At 62.9% G+C, this 16,239-nt stretch overlaps 2 protein-coding genes and 1 long non-coding RNA gene across 3 annotated transcripts; 2 read left to right on the top strand and 1 right to left on the bottom strand.

Annotated features, from left to right (window-relative positions):
* The first annotated feature begins 1,343 nt into the window (after window positions 1-1,343).
* On the top strand, window positions 1,344-3,971 carry LOC127032422 (uncharacterized). Its single transcript, XR_007768791.1, has 5 exons — window positions 1,344-1,461; window positions 2,188-2,234; window positions 2,493-2,594; window positions 3,231-3,276; window positions 3,746-3,971. It is a non-coding gene; the product is annotated as an uncharacterized LOC127032422 (long non-coding RNA).
* A 2,565-nt stretch (window positions 3,972-6,536) lies between these two features.
* Window positions 6,537-10,956, top strand: C12H6orf47 (chromosome 12 C6orf47 homolog). The gene has a single exon (XM_050919677.1). The coding sequence runs from the start codon at window positions 8,089-8,091 to the stop codon at window positions 8,686-8,688; it is 600 nt and encodes a 199-aa protein (XP_050775634.1). The 5' UTR covers window positions 6,537-8,088; the 3' UTR covers window positions 8,689-10,956.
* Window positions 10,957-11,825: 869 nt separating this feature from the next.
* APOM (apolipoprotein M) lies at window positions 11,826-16,215 on the bottom strand. The gene is made up of 7 exons (XM_050919679.1): window positions 14,395-16,215; window positions 13,977-14,131; window positions 13,357-13,430; window positions 12,968-13,066; window positions 12,668-12,766; window positions 12,251-12,291; window positions 11,826-11,950 (listed from the first exon to the last, which is right to left on the bottom strand). Exons 1-6 carry the CDS (start codon window positions 14,506-14,508, stop codon window positions 12,266-12,268), a joined length of 567 nt encoding a protein of 188 aa, XP_050775636.1. The 5' UTR covers window positions 14,509-16,215; the 3' UTR covers window positions 11,826-11,950; window positions 12,251-12,265.
* Window positions 16,216-16,239: the final 24 nt, after the last annotated feature.

The following is a 16,239-nucleotide window of genomic DNA, read 5'->3' on the forward strand; positions in this document are numbered from 1 at the left end:
AGAACTGTCAGAGGGGCACTGCCAGGGCTGCGGGAGAGTTTGGGGGCCAAGACAGGGATGGAGGGGGAGGGCAGCTGTGGGTCGGGAGTCAGGGGCACCGCCATTGGGGGGACCCCAGGGTGGGCTACACTCTCTAATATGGGGGGGTTCCCCCGGCTCCTGGTGCAGCAGAAATCCCAACCTTGTTACCCCACTGCCTGGTCGTTACCCCAGCACCTCTGGCACTGCCGGGGACACACACAACCTGGGCTTTGTTGGGGGCTCCCAGCGCCCCCCCCCCCGGGCTCTCTCAGCTCTGTATGGCCCCTGAGAATCACCCCCACCCGTGACGGCCCTTCCTGGGGCGGCTGCTGAGTCTCAGGGGTCAGATCCCTGGGCTGCCCCTCTGAGCCTCCAGCAGCCTGGCTCTGCTGGGAACCCCCAAGGAGCCCCCTCACTCTGGCCCCGCTGGAGTCCCCCCAGAGGGAGCCCCCCAATCCCCAGCCTGCAGCGCCTCTCCACCAGCATCACACTGGAGGGCTAGTCAGTGTCACCCAGCGCAGGTGGGTCTCAGCCCGGCCAGGGGGGCTCTGGCTGCTCTTTGTCCCCTGCCAGCTGAGCCCCCATGTCCCCTCCCCCAACAGCCCCTCCTCTGCCCTTTGTCCTTGGTCCCAGGACACTGCCCCCCCCTTCTTTGTTCCCCCCTGGCTGGACCTGAGCTGCATGGGGGGGCCCCACCTCCCAGCCGCTGTCTGGGGTCCCGGCTGCTGGGCGAGGTCACCCCTGGTCCCCAGCACCAACAACCCCACCCCCATGTCGTTCCACATGCAGCGCACGGGGAAACTGAGGCACGTGCACCATGTTGCTGCAAAACACCCCAAATCCCCCACTTGCAGAGCGGGGCCCGGGGCTGCCCTCGGCCCTTCTCCCAGGATCTGTGGGGTGAGGGCCAGCAGCGAGGGGGGGCAGCAGGGGAGACCTGGCAGCTGCCCCCCCCCAGTTGCAGTTCTGGGTGTGCCCCCTTTCCCCTGGGGAGGGCAAGGGCCGGGCTGGAGGACGGGGGCAAAGGCCAGGAAGCCCCCTGCTGCTTGCTCCCCATCCCCCCCATTAGAAACAGCCCCGCCCCCGTGGGTCCGCCATGTTTGTTAAGGGCACCGCCCCCGCGGTGCTGCGGCCGCCATGTTGGGTGTGGGCAGAGGGGTCCTGGCAGTACCGCCCGGACCGGGGAGCTTGTTACGGGCGGGTCGCGCGGACCCCCCGCGACCCCCCCCAGGGCCGGTGTTTATTGTAGGGCCGCCGGGCCCGCGATCAGGCAGCGCCGGGGCAGCCCCGGCCCGGGCAGGACCCGCTATAAATAGCCCCGCAGCGAGCGCACGTGTCTCTCTGCGCGCCGGGCCGGGCCGGGACAGAGCCATGGGGGGAGGGGCCGGACGCCTGGGTTCCCGGGGGGTGTCTCACTCCCGCCTCGCAGCCCCGGCCTGGGTGAGCGGCTGCCCGGAGTGGGGTAGATCCCCGGCTCGGGGGGGGGGGGAGTGGGGGCTGGGAGCCAGAGCGGGGGGAGGGGCTGGGAGCCAGGACTCCTGGGTTCTCTCCCCGGCTCTGGGGGGGGGGGGGGAGTGGGGGCTGGTGGGTTAGAGCAGGGGGGCTAAGAGCCAGGACTCCTGGGTTCTCTCCCCAGCTCTGGGAGGGGAGTGGGGGTTGGGGGGCTGGGAGCCAGGACTCCTGGGTTCTCTCCCTGGCTCTGGGAGGGGAGTGGGGGCTGGGAGTCCAGACTCCTGGGTTCTCTCCTGGCTCTGGGAGGCTGGTGCGTTAGAGCAGGGGGGGCTGGGAACCAGGACGCCAGGGTTCTCTTCCAGCTGTGGGCGGGACAGGGGCAGATGTTCTCCTACTAACTGGAGCAGAGGGTGGATTTCACCGGCCCCAGCCCAGCTGACTCAGGGCCCTGGAGCTAAAACAACAGGTAGAAAAACAACCTGGAGACGCCCATGGGGTGATAGGGAATGTGGGCATGAGGTGTAGTAGTTAGACCAGATAGTCCGGACTCCTGGGTTCTCTCCCGGCTCTGGGAAGGGAGTGGGGGCTGGTGGGAGCCAGGACGCCTGGGTTCTCTCCCAGCTCTGGGAGGGGAGTGGGGGTTGGGGGGCTGGGAGCCAGGACTCCTGGGTTCTCGCCCTGGCAGGGTATAAATGCCATGTTGGTGATTTGCAGGCGGCCGTGATGTGCGGCGCTGGAGCTGAGGATTGTGGGGCATCTGGGTAAGTCCCGGCCCCCAGCCCCTCACTCCTGGTTCTGTTGGGCCCCCCCTCCCCTGGCCCCTTCCCGGGGGCCGTTGCAATGATGAAAACACTAGACTAGAGTCTCCGACTCCCCAGTGACGATATTCGCAGCGCCCTGAGCAATGGCCCAGCCCCGGGCTCCCCCTCCGCTCCCGGCCCGCGGCCCCGGGCTCCCCCTTCGCTCCCGGCCCACAGTCCCCTCTCAGGACTTTAACTCTCTCCTCTATTCCCCCACAGCTGGATTTTTGCCCCATGTTTATCTCTGACCTGAGCCCAGCATGGTGAGACCCCCGGGGTCTCTGGACAGAGAGCCAATGGCCAGAACAGTGCAGAGGTAGGGTGAGGAGTGGGAAACCAGAGATGGGGGGTAGTGGGGGCTCTCCCTGGCAGGCAGTGTCGGTAGCACTGCTGGGAATAGAGGGACTGGGCTGGGGGGCCCCGATCTGGGGAGCAGGGGGTGACGACTTGTTCCTCGACAGGAGCTCCCACCTCAAGGTTGGGATTCACATGAAATAACACAACTTATACTGACCCTGCTTCCTTGGGGATCGGGTGGGGAGGGGAGGGGATACAGGTAATGTGGGGTGGCCAGAACCCATCTGTCCTCAGCTAATGCGGGTGGGGGCACCCAGGGCCTGGCTGGATGGATCTGACCCCGTGGTCTCCAGATTGGGTCAGAGTTGCTAATGACAACCTAGCCTGCTCCAGCAACCTGTGGGGTTGTAGTGGGTTAGGAATGGGTGGGGTGGGGTGTCTGGGAGCCAGGATTCCTGGGTTCTCTCCCTGGCTCTGGGAGGGGAGTGGGGGCTGGGGCGTCAGAGCAGGGGGGACTGGGAGCCAGGACTCCTGGGTTCTCCCCCTGGCTCTGGGAGGGGAGGGGGTTTAGTGGTTACAGTGGGGGAAGGGGGACTGGGAGCCAGGACTCCTGGGTTTTTTCTTCTGCAGTGGGACATAACTCACCTGTTTGATTTGCAGGCTCTGTGACACTCGGCCTCAGCCCAGGAGCCTCCCAGCTATTTGGGTAAGTCTTTGTCCTGGGCCGCTGCTCCTGGCTGGGTTGGGGTCCCCCTCAGTCTCATTCCCCAGGGGGGGCCGTTGCAATGATGAATCCACTAGACTAGAGTCTCTGACCCCAGTGACGATATTCGCAGCGCCCTGAGCAACGGCTCCCACCAGGCCTTCTGGGACCCCGACCCACTAGCTCTGCCAGCCCAGTCCTGCCCCCCAGCTCTGCCAGTGCCCCTGGCTCCCCATCTGTAGTCCCCTGCTAGCCCAGCTCAGCTGGTGCCTCTCATTCCCAACCCGCAGGCCCAGTTCCAGAATCGTGGCAGATCTCAGTGTCGCCCCCATCCTATGCTGGCCTGACTTCACTGGGGTTCATGAAGCCTGAATCATGGCTTAGGGGGTCCTGCCCATTGTCCTGAGGGAACTGAAAAGCCTCTGGATAAAATGTTGATTTTAATCAACTTTTCTGTTTGTACTTTGGCAAGTTTTGAAGGTGTCGGGTGGCTGCGGGCGTTGGTTACGGAGAGGAGGATCCAGGGCCCTGCTCGGCGGGAAACTGAAATGAGAAGTGGGGGGAGCGCCCAGCCCCCGCCTGCAGCGCTGTTCAGGGTAGACAGGAGCCGGCCCCACCAGTGTCCCGGGGGCGGGGGGAGCCTGGGAGCATCGCACACCGAACTGGGCTGGTGCCTCAATAAACAGCTGTGCCATAAAGTGCGTCTTTCTGCCCTGGGGGGGGAGAGGGCTGGTTCCCCGTGTTGCTGCCAGAGTGCCCGAGGGGGGCAACAGGGGCGTCTGTTGCCCGCTGTGCCCTACCCCCCTGAACACAGCAGGGGGGAGAAGCCAGCAGAGTTCAGCTGAGATCCCGAAGCGGCGCAAGGAGACTGGCCCGGCTCAGCCCACGCGCCCCCTGGACGCAGGGTCCCTGCTGATACCCACGTTTGTGCTGCAGTATCTTCCAGGAGCTGAAGCACGTCCCCCCCCCCCTCCCCGAACGGTCAGGTTACAAGCGTTCAACATGGTGGGGGGGGCTTGGTTCGCTCAGGCCTAGGGCAGGGGGGCTTTACCGACATTCAGGGTCCCCCCCAGTTACCTCGAGTTGTGCCCAGTGACACCAACACCAGGGGCCGAGATGCTGCTGGGGCGGGGGTGGGGTGGATTGGCGGGGGGTCCCTCCCTGGGAAGGGCTCTGGGGGGGGGTTGGGGGGGGAGGAGGGGTCCCTCCCTGGGGGGGGTAATTTGGTGCTGCCCCTGAGATGGGGGGGGTCACATGCTGCCCCCCCATCAGTGAGGGGCGCTAGGAACTTGGCGTGTCCTGGGGCACGTCACTTCCTGTCCGGTGGGTCGATTTCCGGTCTGAAACGGTCACTTCCGGTCTCAGGAGGTGGTTTCCGCGAGGCGGCGCAGTCCCCAACTACTTCCGGTGCAGCCGCACTACGCCCTGGGGTGATATACGTGGGGGGCGGGGCGCGCTCATTGCCTTCGCAACACTAACGGCTGCTCGCCGACTGAGCATGCGCCATCGCCTGAGGGCCCCGTTCCTCCTCTCCCCCTCCCGTTCGGGAATGGGGCTGCCCGTGGCGAACGCCTGAGCCGATCCTGCAGTGCGGGGCTTGCGCTATTGGCAGGGGGTTCCCGCTCTCCCAGAGCTCGCCCGGCCCATCCCGCGTGGATCGATGTGTCTGGTACTTCTGAGCCGGCGGGCGACGGAGTGACTGGCTCCTTCTGGTCATAATCTGAGCAGGCACTTGGCAGGACACCTATATGAGTACGAAGGACCTTTCTGGGGCGTTCCACTGTCGCACATGCGTATTGAAGGTAGTGGGCGCCATGTTTGCTAAGGGCACTTTAAATAATATGAGAGAAGCCAGAGTGCGCAGCCATCTTGGAGATGGGCCGCGGATATACCTGTTCCCACCCGCGTACCGCCATATTTTTTTAGGGCTAAATCTGCTGGCTCTTATGGGCTGAAGCTCTGTCGGCGGCCATTTTGGATGTGGTCACTGGGGAGCTTTTCTCCCTTATACCTAATGGCGCAGCCTTCCCCCTCCGCCATCTTTGTTGGGGGCAAAGAGCCTGGCTGCCTGTTATTGCAAGCGGGTCTCTTAAGGACCCAGGGCTGCCCACACTTCTTTAGTTCTTGTAGGGACTGCCCTGTCCCGCCGCCTGGGGGAGAACCCAGGAGTCCTGGCCCCCAGCCCCACCTGCTCTGACCTCCCCAGCCCCCACTCCCCTCCCAGAGCTGGGAGAGAACCCAGGAGTCCTGGCCCCCAGCCCCACCTGCTCTAACCCACCAGCCCCCACTCCCCTCCCAGAGCTGGGAGAGAACCCAGGAGTCCTGGCCCCCAGCCCCACCTGCTCTAACCCACCAGCCCCCACTCCCCTCCTAGAGCTGGGAGAGAACCCAGGAGTCCGGGCTCCCAGCCCCACCTGCTCTGACCTCCCCAGCCCCCACTCCCCTCCCAGAGCCGGGAGAGAACCCAGGAGTCCAGGCTCCCAGCCCCCCTGCTCTAACCACCAGCCCCCACTCCCCTCCCAGAGCCGGGGGAGAACCCAGGAGTCCTGGCCCCCAGCCCCCCCTGCTCTAACCACCAGCCCCCACTCCCCTCCCAGAGCCGGGGAGAACCCAGGAGTCCTGGCCCCCAGCCCCCCCTGCTGTAACCACCAGCCCCCACTGCCCTCCTAGAGCCAGGGAGAGAACCCAGGAGTCCTGGCTCCCAGCCCCCCCCTGCTCTAACCACCAGCCCCCACTCCCCTCCCAGAGCTGGGGGAGAACCCAGGAGTCCGGGCTCCCAGCCCCGCCCAGCGGTGGAAAGAACCCAGGAGTCCGGGCTCCCCAGAGGCCCCACCCCCCGCCCAATCCCGACCAGCTGCTGGGTTCCCCGTCTGGGGCCGGGCGCGGAGCCTCTCCCCTGCCTGCCACGCTCCCGCCGCCGCTCGGAGCCCGGGAGCCGCTCAAGGCCGGACGGGAGCAGCCCTGGAGCGAGATCCCCGGGGACCCCCCGCCCCGGCAGGTCGGAGAGCGCTCAAAGGGGGCGCGGGGGGCTGTGTGTTGGGGGGGGCAGGATTGGGGGGCGCCACTTCCCCCACCCGGAGAGTCGGGGTGAAATTCCCCCGCTCTGCTGCTTTGCGGGAGCAGCGGGGCTTGGGGTGCCCGCGCCAGCGATAGTCGGGGGGTGTGTTTCGGGGTGTACCCCCCTCCGCCGGAACAAGCCGTGGGGAGGGGGCGTGGAAACCAATCCGTCGGCCTTTCAGGGAGGGTTTGATTTTGGGGGAGGGGTGGGAACCTCTGCTGCCCTCCCTGACAATGGGGGGCTGAAATTGACCAGCTGGGGTTTTGGGGGTGCTTCCCCTGCCAGAACCCATGAGACTGTGGGGTATAGTAGCTGGCATTTCAGGGTGAGCCTGATATCTCAGGGGTGTATCCCCCCACCACCATGAGTGACTCTATGGGGTGAAATCAGCCAGCTGGTATTTCGGGGAGCAGTGCTTTTGGGGTGCATACTGCCACCAGCACAGAGAAATAGAGACTGAAGTTATTGGGATTTTTCTGTCAGAGGATTAATATTTTGGGATGCAAAGCTCCTTTAGATGTGGCAACCGGTGCACCTGACCAGTGAGGATTGCTAGGTTTTGGGGTACAGTGTTTGGGAGGGGACCTCACCAGCCCTGACAATATAGGGGTGAAATTAACCAGCTGGGGTGTGTTGTAAGGGGATGAGATTATTCTGGCCCTGAGCACAGAAATGTCAAGGAGTGAAGGATTTTTACCATTCAGAGGTGGGGTAAACATGTCGGGGTGCATGAACTGCTGTGATCTGCACTTAACGAGAATGTGCCTGTTTCAGGGGTGCAGTATTTGGGGGTGTCATTTCTGCTGCCAGGAGAATTGGTGTGGGGCAAAGGAGAAGTATTTGGGGGTGTCTTGGTCCTGCTGTGATTGGATCCTAATGTGGGTTTGTCTGTTTCAGGGGGACTCCTGATACTGGGGTGACCCAGCATTGAGGATGGTAGCCTGAAACAAACCAGCTGGTATATCTTTCCTGTGATTTTGGGGGTTCCTGCCCCAGAGAGTCAAGGGAATGACATTGGTGAAGCTTGGTATTTTTCCAAGGGTCAGTGTTTCGTGGGGGGCGGACAATTCTTGCCGGCAGAAGAGACATGTTGGGGTGGATTGAACCGGCCGGTGTGTGTGTTTTGGGGGGCAGCATTTTGGGGTGAATTAGCACCATTTCTAGGGGATACAACTCAGGCGCTGAAATTAACAAGGAGCCATATTTTTGGGAGTGTCCGAGCTCTGCCCCCAGCTCAGAGAATTCGGGGGTGAAATCAACAAGGATTTGTCTCTGTCAGAGGAAAGGATATTTTGAGGTTCTGTTAGCCCTGGCGCCTGTGGATAGAATTGGACCTCGACAACACACATCCCGACTGGCTGAAGGACCAGTATTTTGAGGTGAAGGACCCCAGGCCCAGCAGAGACGACTGAGGGAGATTCGGATCTTTGGGTGACAGCAGCTGCCAGAGGGACTGAAGTTAACCCAGATGCGGAGGAAATTCGTGGCTATTGTGGGGTGAAGGGTCCCTGATACCGCAAAATCGAGGAGCTGGCGTCTGGTTCTGGGGAGCAGCACGGGACCCTGAACTAACCAGGTGTTTGTGGAAGGCAGCTTTAGAGGGGAAAACGCCCCAGAGAGAGTTTCGGGGAGACCGGTGCGTTGGAGAGGGGAGCTGGCTGGTCTCCCAAGGTCTGGCCCCCCTCACTGCTCCCTTCACCCCCCCACACTCCAGTGCTGATTTTATTTGGGGTGCTGGATTTTCACCGGTTTCCCCCATGTCCCTAAACAGAGCCAAGGCCTGGCTGACAAAACTGCGCTGGTGGGGGCCCGAGGCTGGAAAAGAGGGCAGGCCGGCGGAGGCCCCCCGGAAATCCCAGCAATGGGGCGCCCAGCGCCTCCTGGCTCTGATAGGATGGGGACGCGCCAAGGATCCGGGCCCCGCCCCAGGAGAGAGCCTCTTCTCTAGGGTCTCCCAGGTCCCTCAGTATCTGTCCCCCCACCAGCCGCCAGCCGACATCCCGGAGCATTTCCAGATCTGTTTCAACTTCTCCCGGCACCTCTTTGACCTCTGCGTGGTGACTCTGCTCTGTGCCTGCTCCCCGGCTTTCCGGCTGCTCCTGGATATTTTGGGGTTCAGGGGGCCCCTGAAAGTCTGGCTCCACGGGCTGGCCACTTTCCTTGTCACTACCTACGGGATGTACCTGGCCCTGTGGCTGGTCCAGAAATACCTGCTGCAGTTTGCCTGCCTCTACGGCTTCCTGCAGACGCTGGTGCTGTGCGTGAGCATCCGGGCCGCCGAGGAGGAGGGGCAGAGCGGGGAGGATCCGGGGGGTGTGGACCCCGACGGTGGGGCAGAGGCAGAGAGGACGGAGTGACAGCCCCACCCCTCCGCCTCGCACCTCAGCAATAAACCTCAGAGTCACCAGCGCCTGGGTGTGCGTGCGAGGACCAAGCACCGCCCACCTTCCACGCGGAGACACGAGACCCCACCCCTGGCACTATAGGGGTGAGGGCACCAAGACTTAGCCCTGCCCCCCTTGGGTACAGAGACACGAGACTCCACCCCCAGGCACTTGTGCGATGGGGTGGAGGACTGGCTGGCTCAGGAGTTTGGGGGTGTGTGCGGGGGATCAGAACCACTACAGGGAAGGAACCAATCAGAACCACTGGGATCCAGCCAAGCTGCGAGTGGATCTGCGGGGGGAGGGGGAAGCGGATCGGAACCGCTCTGGGTCAGGGAGGGCGAAGGGATTTGGGACCACAGGGAAGGGAGAAATGGGGGGTGGGCAGGATCCAGGGGGTCAGAACCAAGGGAGTGGATCTAGCTGAGCCATGGGAGGAGGGATTCTGTATTGGGGGGTGAGGGGGGAGATCCAGGAGTGGGGAGCAATGGGGGGGTCTCTTTTTAGCAATAACCCCCTTCCTTGGCGGCGGATGCCAGGGGAGGGGACTCCTGGGGAGGGTCTGACAAGGGAGATGTAGGGTGAGAGGGAGAGAACATGACGGAGGGAGAGGGGAGGTCTAGACCTCACCCCCCGCATCCGGGCTCCCAGTTGGGATGATCCCATGTTCCCGCTCTAGAACAATCTAGAATGTGATTTGGGTCTCCCACCTCAGGTGTGGTGGGGATGGACCCTGTCGCTCTCTTATACACCAACCTCCCTCCAGCTATCGCTTCCAATCTTGCTGCTGATCTAGAGTGAACAACCTCACCGTGGTGACGTTATCTAGAACTGACCACCGCAGCCAGCCTTCAGGGCGTGGGCCACTGTCTTTAAGAAACACTAAATCTCATCCCCACACCAGAGTGATCTAGAACAACCCAGACAGGAAATGCAAGGCATGATCCAAAACCTTGGTGACCGATCTAGAAACAAGAGGTGTCGGTGATAGTCTAGAACATGCCACCAACCCCACCATCCCTATGTGCTACTGGGACAGGCCATCACCCAATCTAGACCCTGCTGTTATAATCTAGAACCTCTCCTGAGGGAGGCCTGCTGGTCTGCAGGCTAGAGCCAGTCCCTCTGGGAAGCCTCTGGCATCTGACCTAGAACAGACCTCTGGTCTCCACCTCTTTGCCATCAGCCATCACACAAGCTCTAGAATAAGGACCCTATTTAGACACAATCTAGAGCAACCCCAAGTGCCCGCTTTGCCACACAGTCCAGAGCGAGCCTGCTATCTCTGTGGGACACTCTGTCCCTTTGCAATGATTCTCACCAGCACCCCCGTCGCTCTGCAATCTAGAACGAACCCTCCGGCTCCTGGATGGGATCTAGAAGGTCCCCTCCCCTTGCCTTATGTTCTAGCCCATGCGCTCGCTCCTGAGATATCATCTATCGCAGCCCCCAGTACCTCCCTCTTGATCTACACTGTTCCAGGGACCCCAAGTGATCTAGAACATGCTCTGGGACACAGTCCAGAAGCCCACCCCCCTTTGTGCTACAATCTAGCGCACACTAGGCCCTGCCCAGAAACACCCTAGAATGAGCCTCAGGCTCTAGAGTCTGTGGGAAGCTCCCTTCTCCCATGTGTGATCTAGAACAACTTTCCCAGCATCCCTGCTCTTCCACCGGATTCTAGAACAACCCCCCCTTAACCCACCCAGCATAGGGACAATCTAGCATGACCCACCCTGCACCCAACCCAGACCGGTTTCCTGCTGTCTTTTCTCTTCAGCGTGGTGCTAGACAATCATTCCTTGCAGTCTCCTGATCATCCTGATCTAGAACCTGTCTGATCTAGAACACAGTTGAAAGAAGATTTGAGTTGAGAAAAGTCTTTGTACTTGATCCTGCTCCGTTTGCCTGCCCGGACTCCTCCTCCAGCTCTGCTGGTGCCCCTCAATCCAGGCCTGCATCCCCCCAGCTCTGCCCCAAATCCAGTCTGGGAGGTCTAGATCAGCCTCTATGGTGTGGGGTGGGGGCATTGGAGTCGGGGTTTGCTGCACTGTCTCCTGGGCAGGAGGGTCAGACCTGACGTTGCTCTGCTCTGGAGCAGTGCGAGGGCAGAAATCTGTGACCTTTAGCTGTGGATTAATCCAGACCAGCGCTCGGGAGCCGATTCCAGAGTCCGGCTTCTGCGCTGGATTTTAAACCTGTGTTTTATTTAAATAAAATGGAAAATTTGACAGACAACGAGCGGCCGGCCCGGACTGGTTTTCTTACGTGGCCCAACTGTCCCCCTGCCCCCCATCGCACCAGACCCTGCACAGACCCTTCGACCTGGAGGGGGGACCCCCCTGACTGAGCTGAGGGCCCCATCGCACCAGGCACTGCCCAGACAGACAGGGAGAGACTGTCCCTGCCCTGGGGCGTTCGAAGCCCCGCCAAAGTCTGAATCATTCAATCAATGGGGAAACTGAGGCCCAAAAGGAGATGAGAATTTCCCAGCGTCACACGGGAAAGACGTTTCCTTTAAGTAAGGCTCAAGTAACTCCAGGCTGTGCAGTAGAATATACCAGCCTGCCCCTGCCCCCACCCCAGCTGGTGCCCCTCACTCCCAACGCACAGCCCCTGCTAACCCAGCCCTGGGCTCCCCACAGCTCTGCTGGTGCCCCTCACTCCTGACCCGCAGCTCCCCGCTGGCCCAGCCCTGCTGGTGCCCCTCACTCCCAACCAACAGCCCCTGCCAGCCCAGCCCTGCCGGTGCCCCTCACTCCTGACCCGCAGCCCCCCGCTAGCCCAGCCCTCCCCCCCAGCTCTGCTGGTGTCCCTCACTCCCGACCTGCAGCCCCCTGCCAGCCCAGCCCTGCCCCCCCAGCTCTGCCGATGCCCCTCACTCCCGACCTGCAGCCCCTGCCAGCCCAGCCCTGCCCCCCCAGCTCTGCCGATGCCCCTCACTCCCGACCTGCAGCCCCTGCCAGCCTGGCCCTGCCCACCCCAGCCCTGCTGGTGCCCCTCACTCCTGACCCGCAGCCCCCCACTAGCCCAGCCCTGCTCCCACACCACTGGCCAGGCCCCATGTGCCTGCGAGTCGAAACCAGTGCTTAGGGACACATTGTCACAGATGCGGCAGGATTGGGATTTATTTGCCAGGCTCTGCGGAAATGGAGTTTTTTCCTCCAGGCGAATGAGGGGTTAGTCTTCGGGGGGGGCGTTTCCTCAGAGGGGCCAGTCGCAGCAGCCTGGGGGGCTGGCAGAGGGGAGGAGAGAGAAATGGAGAAAGGCCTGAGATGGAATACCGACTGAGCCTTCAAACGAAACCCGGGCCCTACAGAGCCCCCCTGAGTTGGTGGGGGGAGACCCAGGAGATCTGCCCCCCCAGCCTCAATCCCAGCCACACCCCCCACCCCACGGAATGGGGAGCTTGGTCTCTGGAGGCCTGGCCGGGGAGAGGGGGTGGAAAATCCGGCTGAGACCTGGCTCACTCCAGCCAGGTCAGGAGATGCGGGGCCCCTGGGGCAGGGGGGGGGTGTCCTGGGGCTGGGCTCACCTGGCAGTGGGTCAGTCAGGAATCCTGAAGCTGGCAGGTGTCTGGGGGGGCGGCAGAAGAGGGAGAGGGTTATGGGGTGCGTGTCAGGGGGAATTACCCCATGGGGTAGGGACGGGGGGGAATTTCTGCGTGGGGTTGTGCATTAGTGAGCATTTTGGTGACCCCAGTAACCTACCCTGAATCCTCTTCCATGCCCCCCAAATCTACCCATCCTCCCAACACCTGCCTAACTGCCTCCTGAACCCCCAAACCTCCCTCACCCCCCCACCTTTCTTCTCAGTGCCCCTCAAACCCCTCCCTGCAAATCTACCACCCCCAATCTCCTCTCTCTCCCAACCCACCACCTTCCCACCAGACTAATCCCACTGGCCGATGGGGTGAGGGGACCCCCTAAAGGCCTCTCCATCCGGGTGCTACCTTGGCTGCGGGGGATAAGCAGGAATTCTTCCATGTCCAGGCAGTAGGCTTGGCTCCGGAAATCCTCAATGCAGTCGTCGGCCAGATGGGGGGTGCGGGCTGGGGGGGAGGGAGGACAGGGAGTGACACCCCAGGAGTCCTGGCACCAAGCACCCCGCCCCCCGTCCAAGGACCCAGTCCCCTCCCAGAACCAGGATAGATCCCAGGAGTCTGGGCTCTCAGCCCCTCTGCTGTCACCACCAGACCCCACTCCCCTCCTGGAGCCAGGGAGAGAACCCAGGCGTCCGGGCCACCACTCACAATACAATAGGATCCTTCGATAGTCTCGGTCAGTTTCCTGGACAATGATGGTGTCTGGACACTTGCTGGAGAACAGCTCAGTCCTCATTCCCGGCCGCCCTGTGATGGGCGAGACAGAACCAGGAGCTCAGGGCTGCGGGTCAAGAGTGAGGGGCACCAGCAGAGCTGGGGGGGGTCGAGAGTGCGGGGTACCAGCGGAGCTGGGGTGGGCAGGGCTGGGCTAGCAGGGGCTGCGGGTCGGGAGTGAGGGGCACTAGCAGAGCTGGGGAGCCCAGGGCTGGGCTGGCAGTGTCTGTGGGTCGGGAGTGAGGGGCACCGGTAGGGCTGGAGGGTGGGGGCAGGGCTGGGCTAGCAGGGGCTGCGGGTTGGGAGTGAGGGGCACCACTCACCTTCTGTGGCCAGGTCAGTGCTCCCTTCGTTAAGCAGATAAATCCATGATCTGGGCACGCAGTCCCCTGATTTCCTGGGGGAGGGAGGCGGGGTCAGCTGGAGGGGCCTTTGGGGAGCTGGGTGGAGGGGGGGTGGCTGGCCAGTGGAGGGAGGGTCACAGCACAGAGGGGCCAGGCGAACGTCCAATCCGACATGCTCCAGCCCCGCCCCCAGCCCAGCCACTGGCCATCCCCAGAGGGGCTCGAGCCCCCACCATGGCCAGGAACCGATTTGGGGCGAGCTGCCTGGCTCATCCTGCTGAGACCCACCCAACGGGGGTCGTGGCCCATTGGAGCTGGGGGCCCGTTCCTTCCCCACCCCACTCCCAGCATCTGCGTGACCCGGGGGGAGCGGGGACCAGCCACCAGGACGACGCGCAGAGACCCCCACCCTGGGGCCTTTCGAGGGAGAGGAGTAAAATCATCCCCAGAGCCGGGGGGGGATCCCTTCCTGACCCTGCCGGTAAGACCCTGAAGCCTGAGTGTTGGGCTCGTCCAATGGGCCGAGTCCTTCTGCACCCTCACTGCCGGGTGCGCCCTGGATCCAGGGGGCTGGAGGGAGGTAGGGGGGCCCCACTCACAGGCGGAGGGCAGCGCGGAGCTGTAGGCGCTGGGGCTGGGGGCCCTGCCCCATGTGGAAGACGGAGCCGTCAGTGCCCGCGAAGATCTCCAGGGCAGCAGGGGTGGCTGCTGCGGCGGCAATGAAGTGCCAGGTGCCCAGGTACTGCCGGGGGAACTGTGGGGGGTCAGGGTGATGCAGAGACCCCCCTGCCGCCCCCACCCCACAGACACCCAAGTATCGGCGAGGGAACCCCGCACCCTTCCCTGCCGCCCAGGGGTCCCCAGGCCTACCTCTGGGCAGGCTCATCCCCCAACCCTACATGAACCCCCCTTCTCCTGTGTCCCCCCACAACCTTCAGTGCCCCAGCCTTGGGGATCCCCAGACCCCCTGATCCCAGGGACGGACTCTCCCCAGACCCACCCCCCAGACCCGGCTACCTGGTCCCGGTCCAGCCCGCTGGCTGGCAGCGGGGCAGGGGGGGTGCATGGGCTCAGGGCCCCGATCAGGGCCCCATACAGGTACAGCAGGTAGGACCAGGTGCGCTGCAGCATGGCCGGTGGGGGCTGGGTTCGGGGCTTTCTGCCGGCCCTTGTCCCTGTGGCTGGCTCACCTTTGCCCCCTCCACCCCCCGGCCCACGTTAATCATTAGCTTGCTTGAGTCCAGAGTCCCGTGCATGGGAGCGACCCAACGCCTACTGAGGCAGGGGGGCACAATTGTAAACAGTGCAGCGAGGGAGGGGCTCTGGGAGACTCCAGGAGATCCCACAACAACAGGGTGTGTGTGGGGGGGATGGAGCTTACAGGAGACCCTACAGTAATAAACCAGTGCCTGTAGCTGGGTGTTTGCAAGGGACCCCCTCCCCCAATAACTCTGAACCCAGGAGACCCTACAATCCCAAGAGGAGGGCGGGCGGCTGATGCTGACGAGGGACCCTACGATAACAAACCCATGTGGACAGAAACCCCTCTGAGAACAGGGCTGGCGCCCATAGGGTTGTGGGGGGAGCCCTACAAGAACACGATCAGTTGGGAGCCACCCACGCGAGCGAAGGGTGAGAAACCCCCGAGCTCGGCTGCCAGGGCCATTTCGGCCGGAGTTTGGGAGAAACTTTCTAGCTCTCAGGGGCGTTCAGTGCTTGGGTCGGGGCGGGGGGGGTGTTGTGGGATCCCCGTCCCGGGAGGTTTAAGAGCAGGTTGGACAAACCCCCCCTCAGGCCGGGCCTGGGCTGACCTGGTCCTGTCTCAGTGCGGTGCCCGCCCGGCGTGGCTCTGGTTTGGCAGTAACAGGGTGGGCACCCTTAGTGTCTTGGGGAAAATGCTGCAATAATATCAACGTGCCCAGGGCCCCTCGTGTTTTGAGGAGACCCTACAATAACACAATGAGGGGGAGGCGTGTTCACCATTTTAGGGAGGCCGTACAGTAACATAAACAAACCTGGGGCCTGTAGTGTTTTGAGGAGACCCTACAATAACACAAAGAGGAGTGGGCGTCCCCACTGCTTTTGGGAGACCCTACAATAACAAACTGGCATTTTCTGCTTAGCCAAACTCATTGCCCATAACAAAGATGGCGGATGAGAGGGTTATTAAAGTGCAACGTGGCCCCCAATCAGGACTGAGACCATGTCCCTCAACAAATATGGTGGCAAGTCAGGTGTCCTAAGTATGTGCCCATAACCAATATGGCCGCCGCTTTGGCTTCGGCTCCTTGGAGCGCCAAGGTGTTGCCCTCAAAAGATCTGTCGGGCCGGGGAGTTCGCGTCATCATTTCCACGCCAATCTCCAAGATGGCCGCCGCGCTGCCTTCACCGTTTACACAGCCGCATGGGCCCGCCCAGAAGAAAGATGGTGGACAAAGACCTTAGTACGCAGGCGCTGGCGAGCGAGGCCCCTCGAGCCGGGTATAGGAGCCCAAAAGGTGCCTGGACAAAATCTTCGCGATTGGAGGCGAACAAGCAGCACCGCCGCCGCAGAGCGAACAGACCCGGCGGCTCGGAACCGAGGAGCGATCAAAGAATGAGCGGCGGGGGCGGAGGACGGCGAGTAGGGCGGTTTCACGGTGTATTTAATCAGGCGCCGGCCAAGACCGCCCCGAGGCGAAGGACCCGCTGTGCGAGGGCGGGGCGCGCACAGCTCTCGCGCATGCGCAGTCGGGCGCAGCAGCGGCGACAGGCGGCAGGAGGGAGTCGCTCCAGGGAGGCGCCGGGTCCCGCGGCCGCTTCGCCCCGTTCCGAGCCCGCAGCGTCTCCCCGGCCGGGCCCGGGCGCGTCTCCCCCCCGCGG

The sequence above is a fragment of the Gopherus flavomarginatus genome, chromosome 12 (genome assembly GCF_025201925.1).
Source record: "Gopherus flavomarginatus isolate rGopFla2 chromosome 12, rGopFla2.mat.asm, whole genome shotgun sequence".
In the NCBI taxonomy this organism is placed as follows: Eukaryota; Metazoa; Chordata; order Testudines; family Testudinidae; genus Gopherus; species Gopherus flavomarginatus.

Bases quoted from the DNA above. Each gene is read 5' to 3' on its own strand.
- C12H6orf47 (XM_050919677.1), top strand. From the start codon at position 8,089: ATGTCCCTAAACAGAGCCAAGGCCTGGCTGACAAAACTGCGCTGGTGG.
- APOM (XM_050919679.1), bottom strand. From the start codon at position 14,508: ATGCTGCAGCGCACCTGGTCCTACCTGCTGTACCTGTATGGGGCCCTG. The intron at 13,067-13,356 runs GTGAGTGGTGCC...CGCCCATCACAG, and splicing joins CACTGACCTGGCCACAGAAG to GGCGGCCGGGAATGAGGACT. The intron at 12,292-12,667 runs GTAGCACCCGGA...CCGCCCCCCCAG, and splicing joins GCTTATCCCCCGCAGCCAAG to ACACCTGCCAGCTTCAGGAT.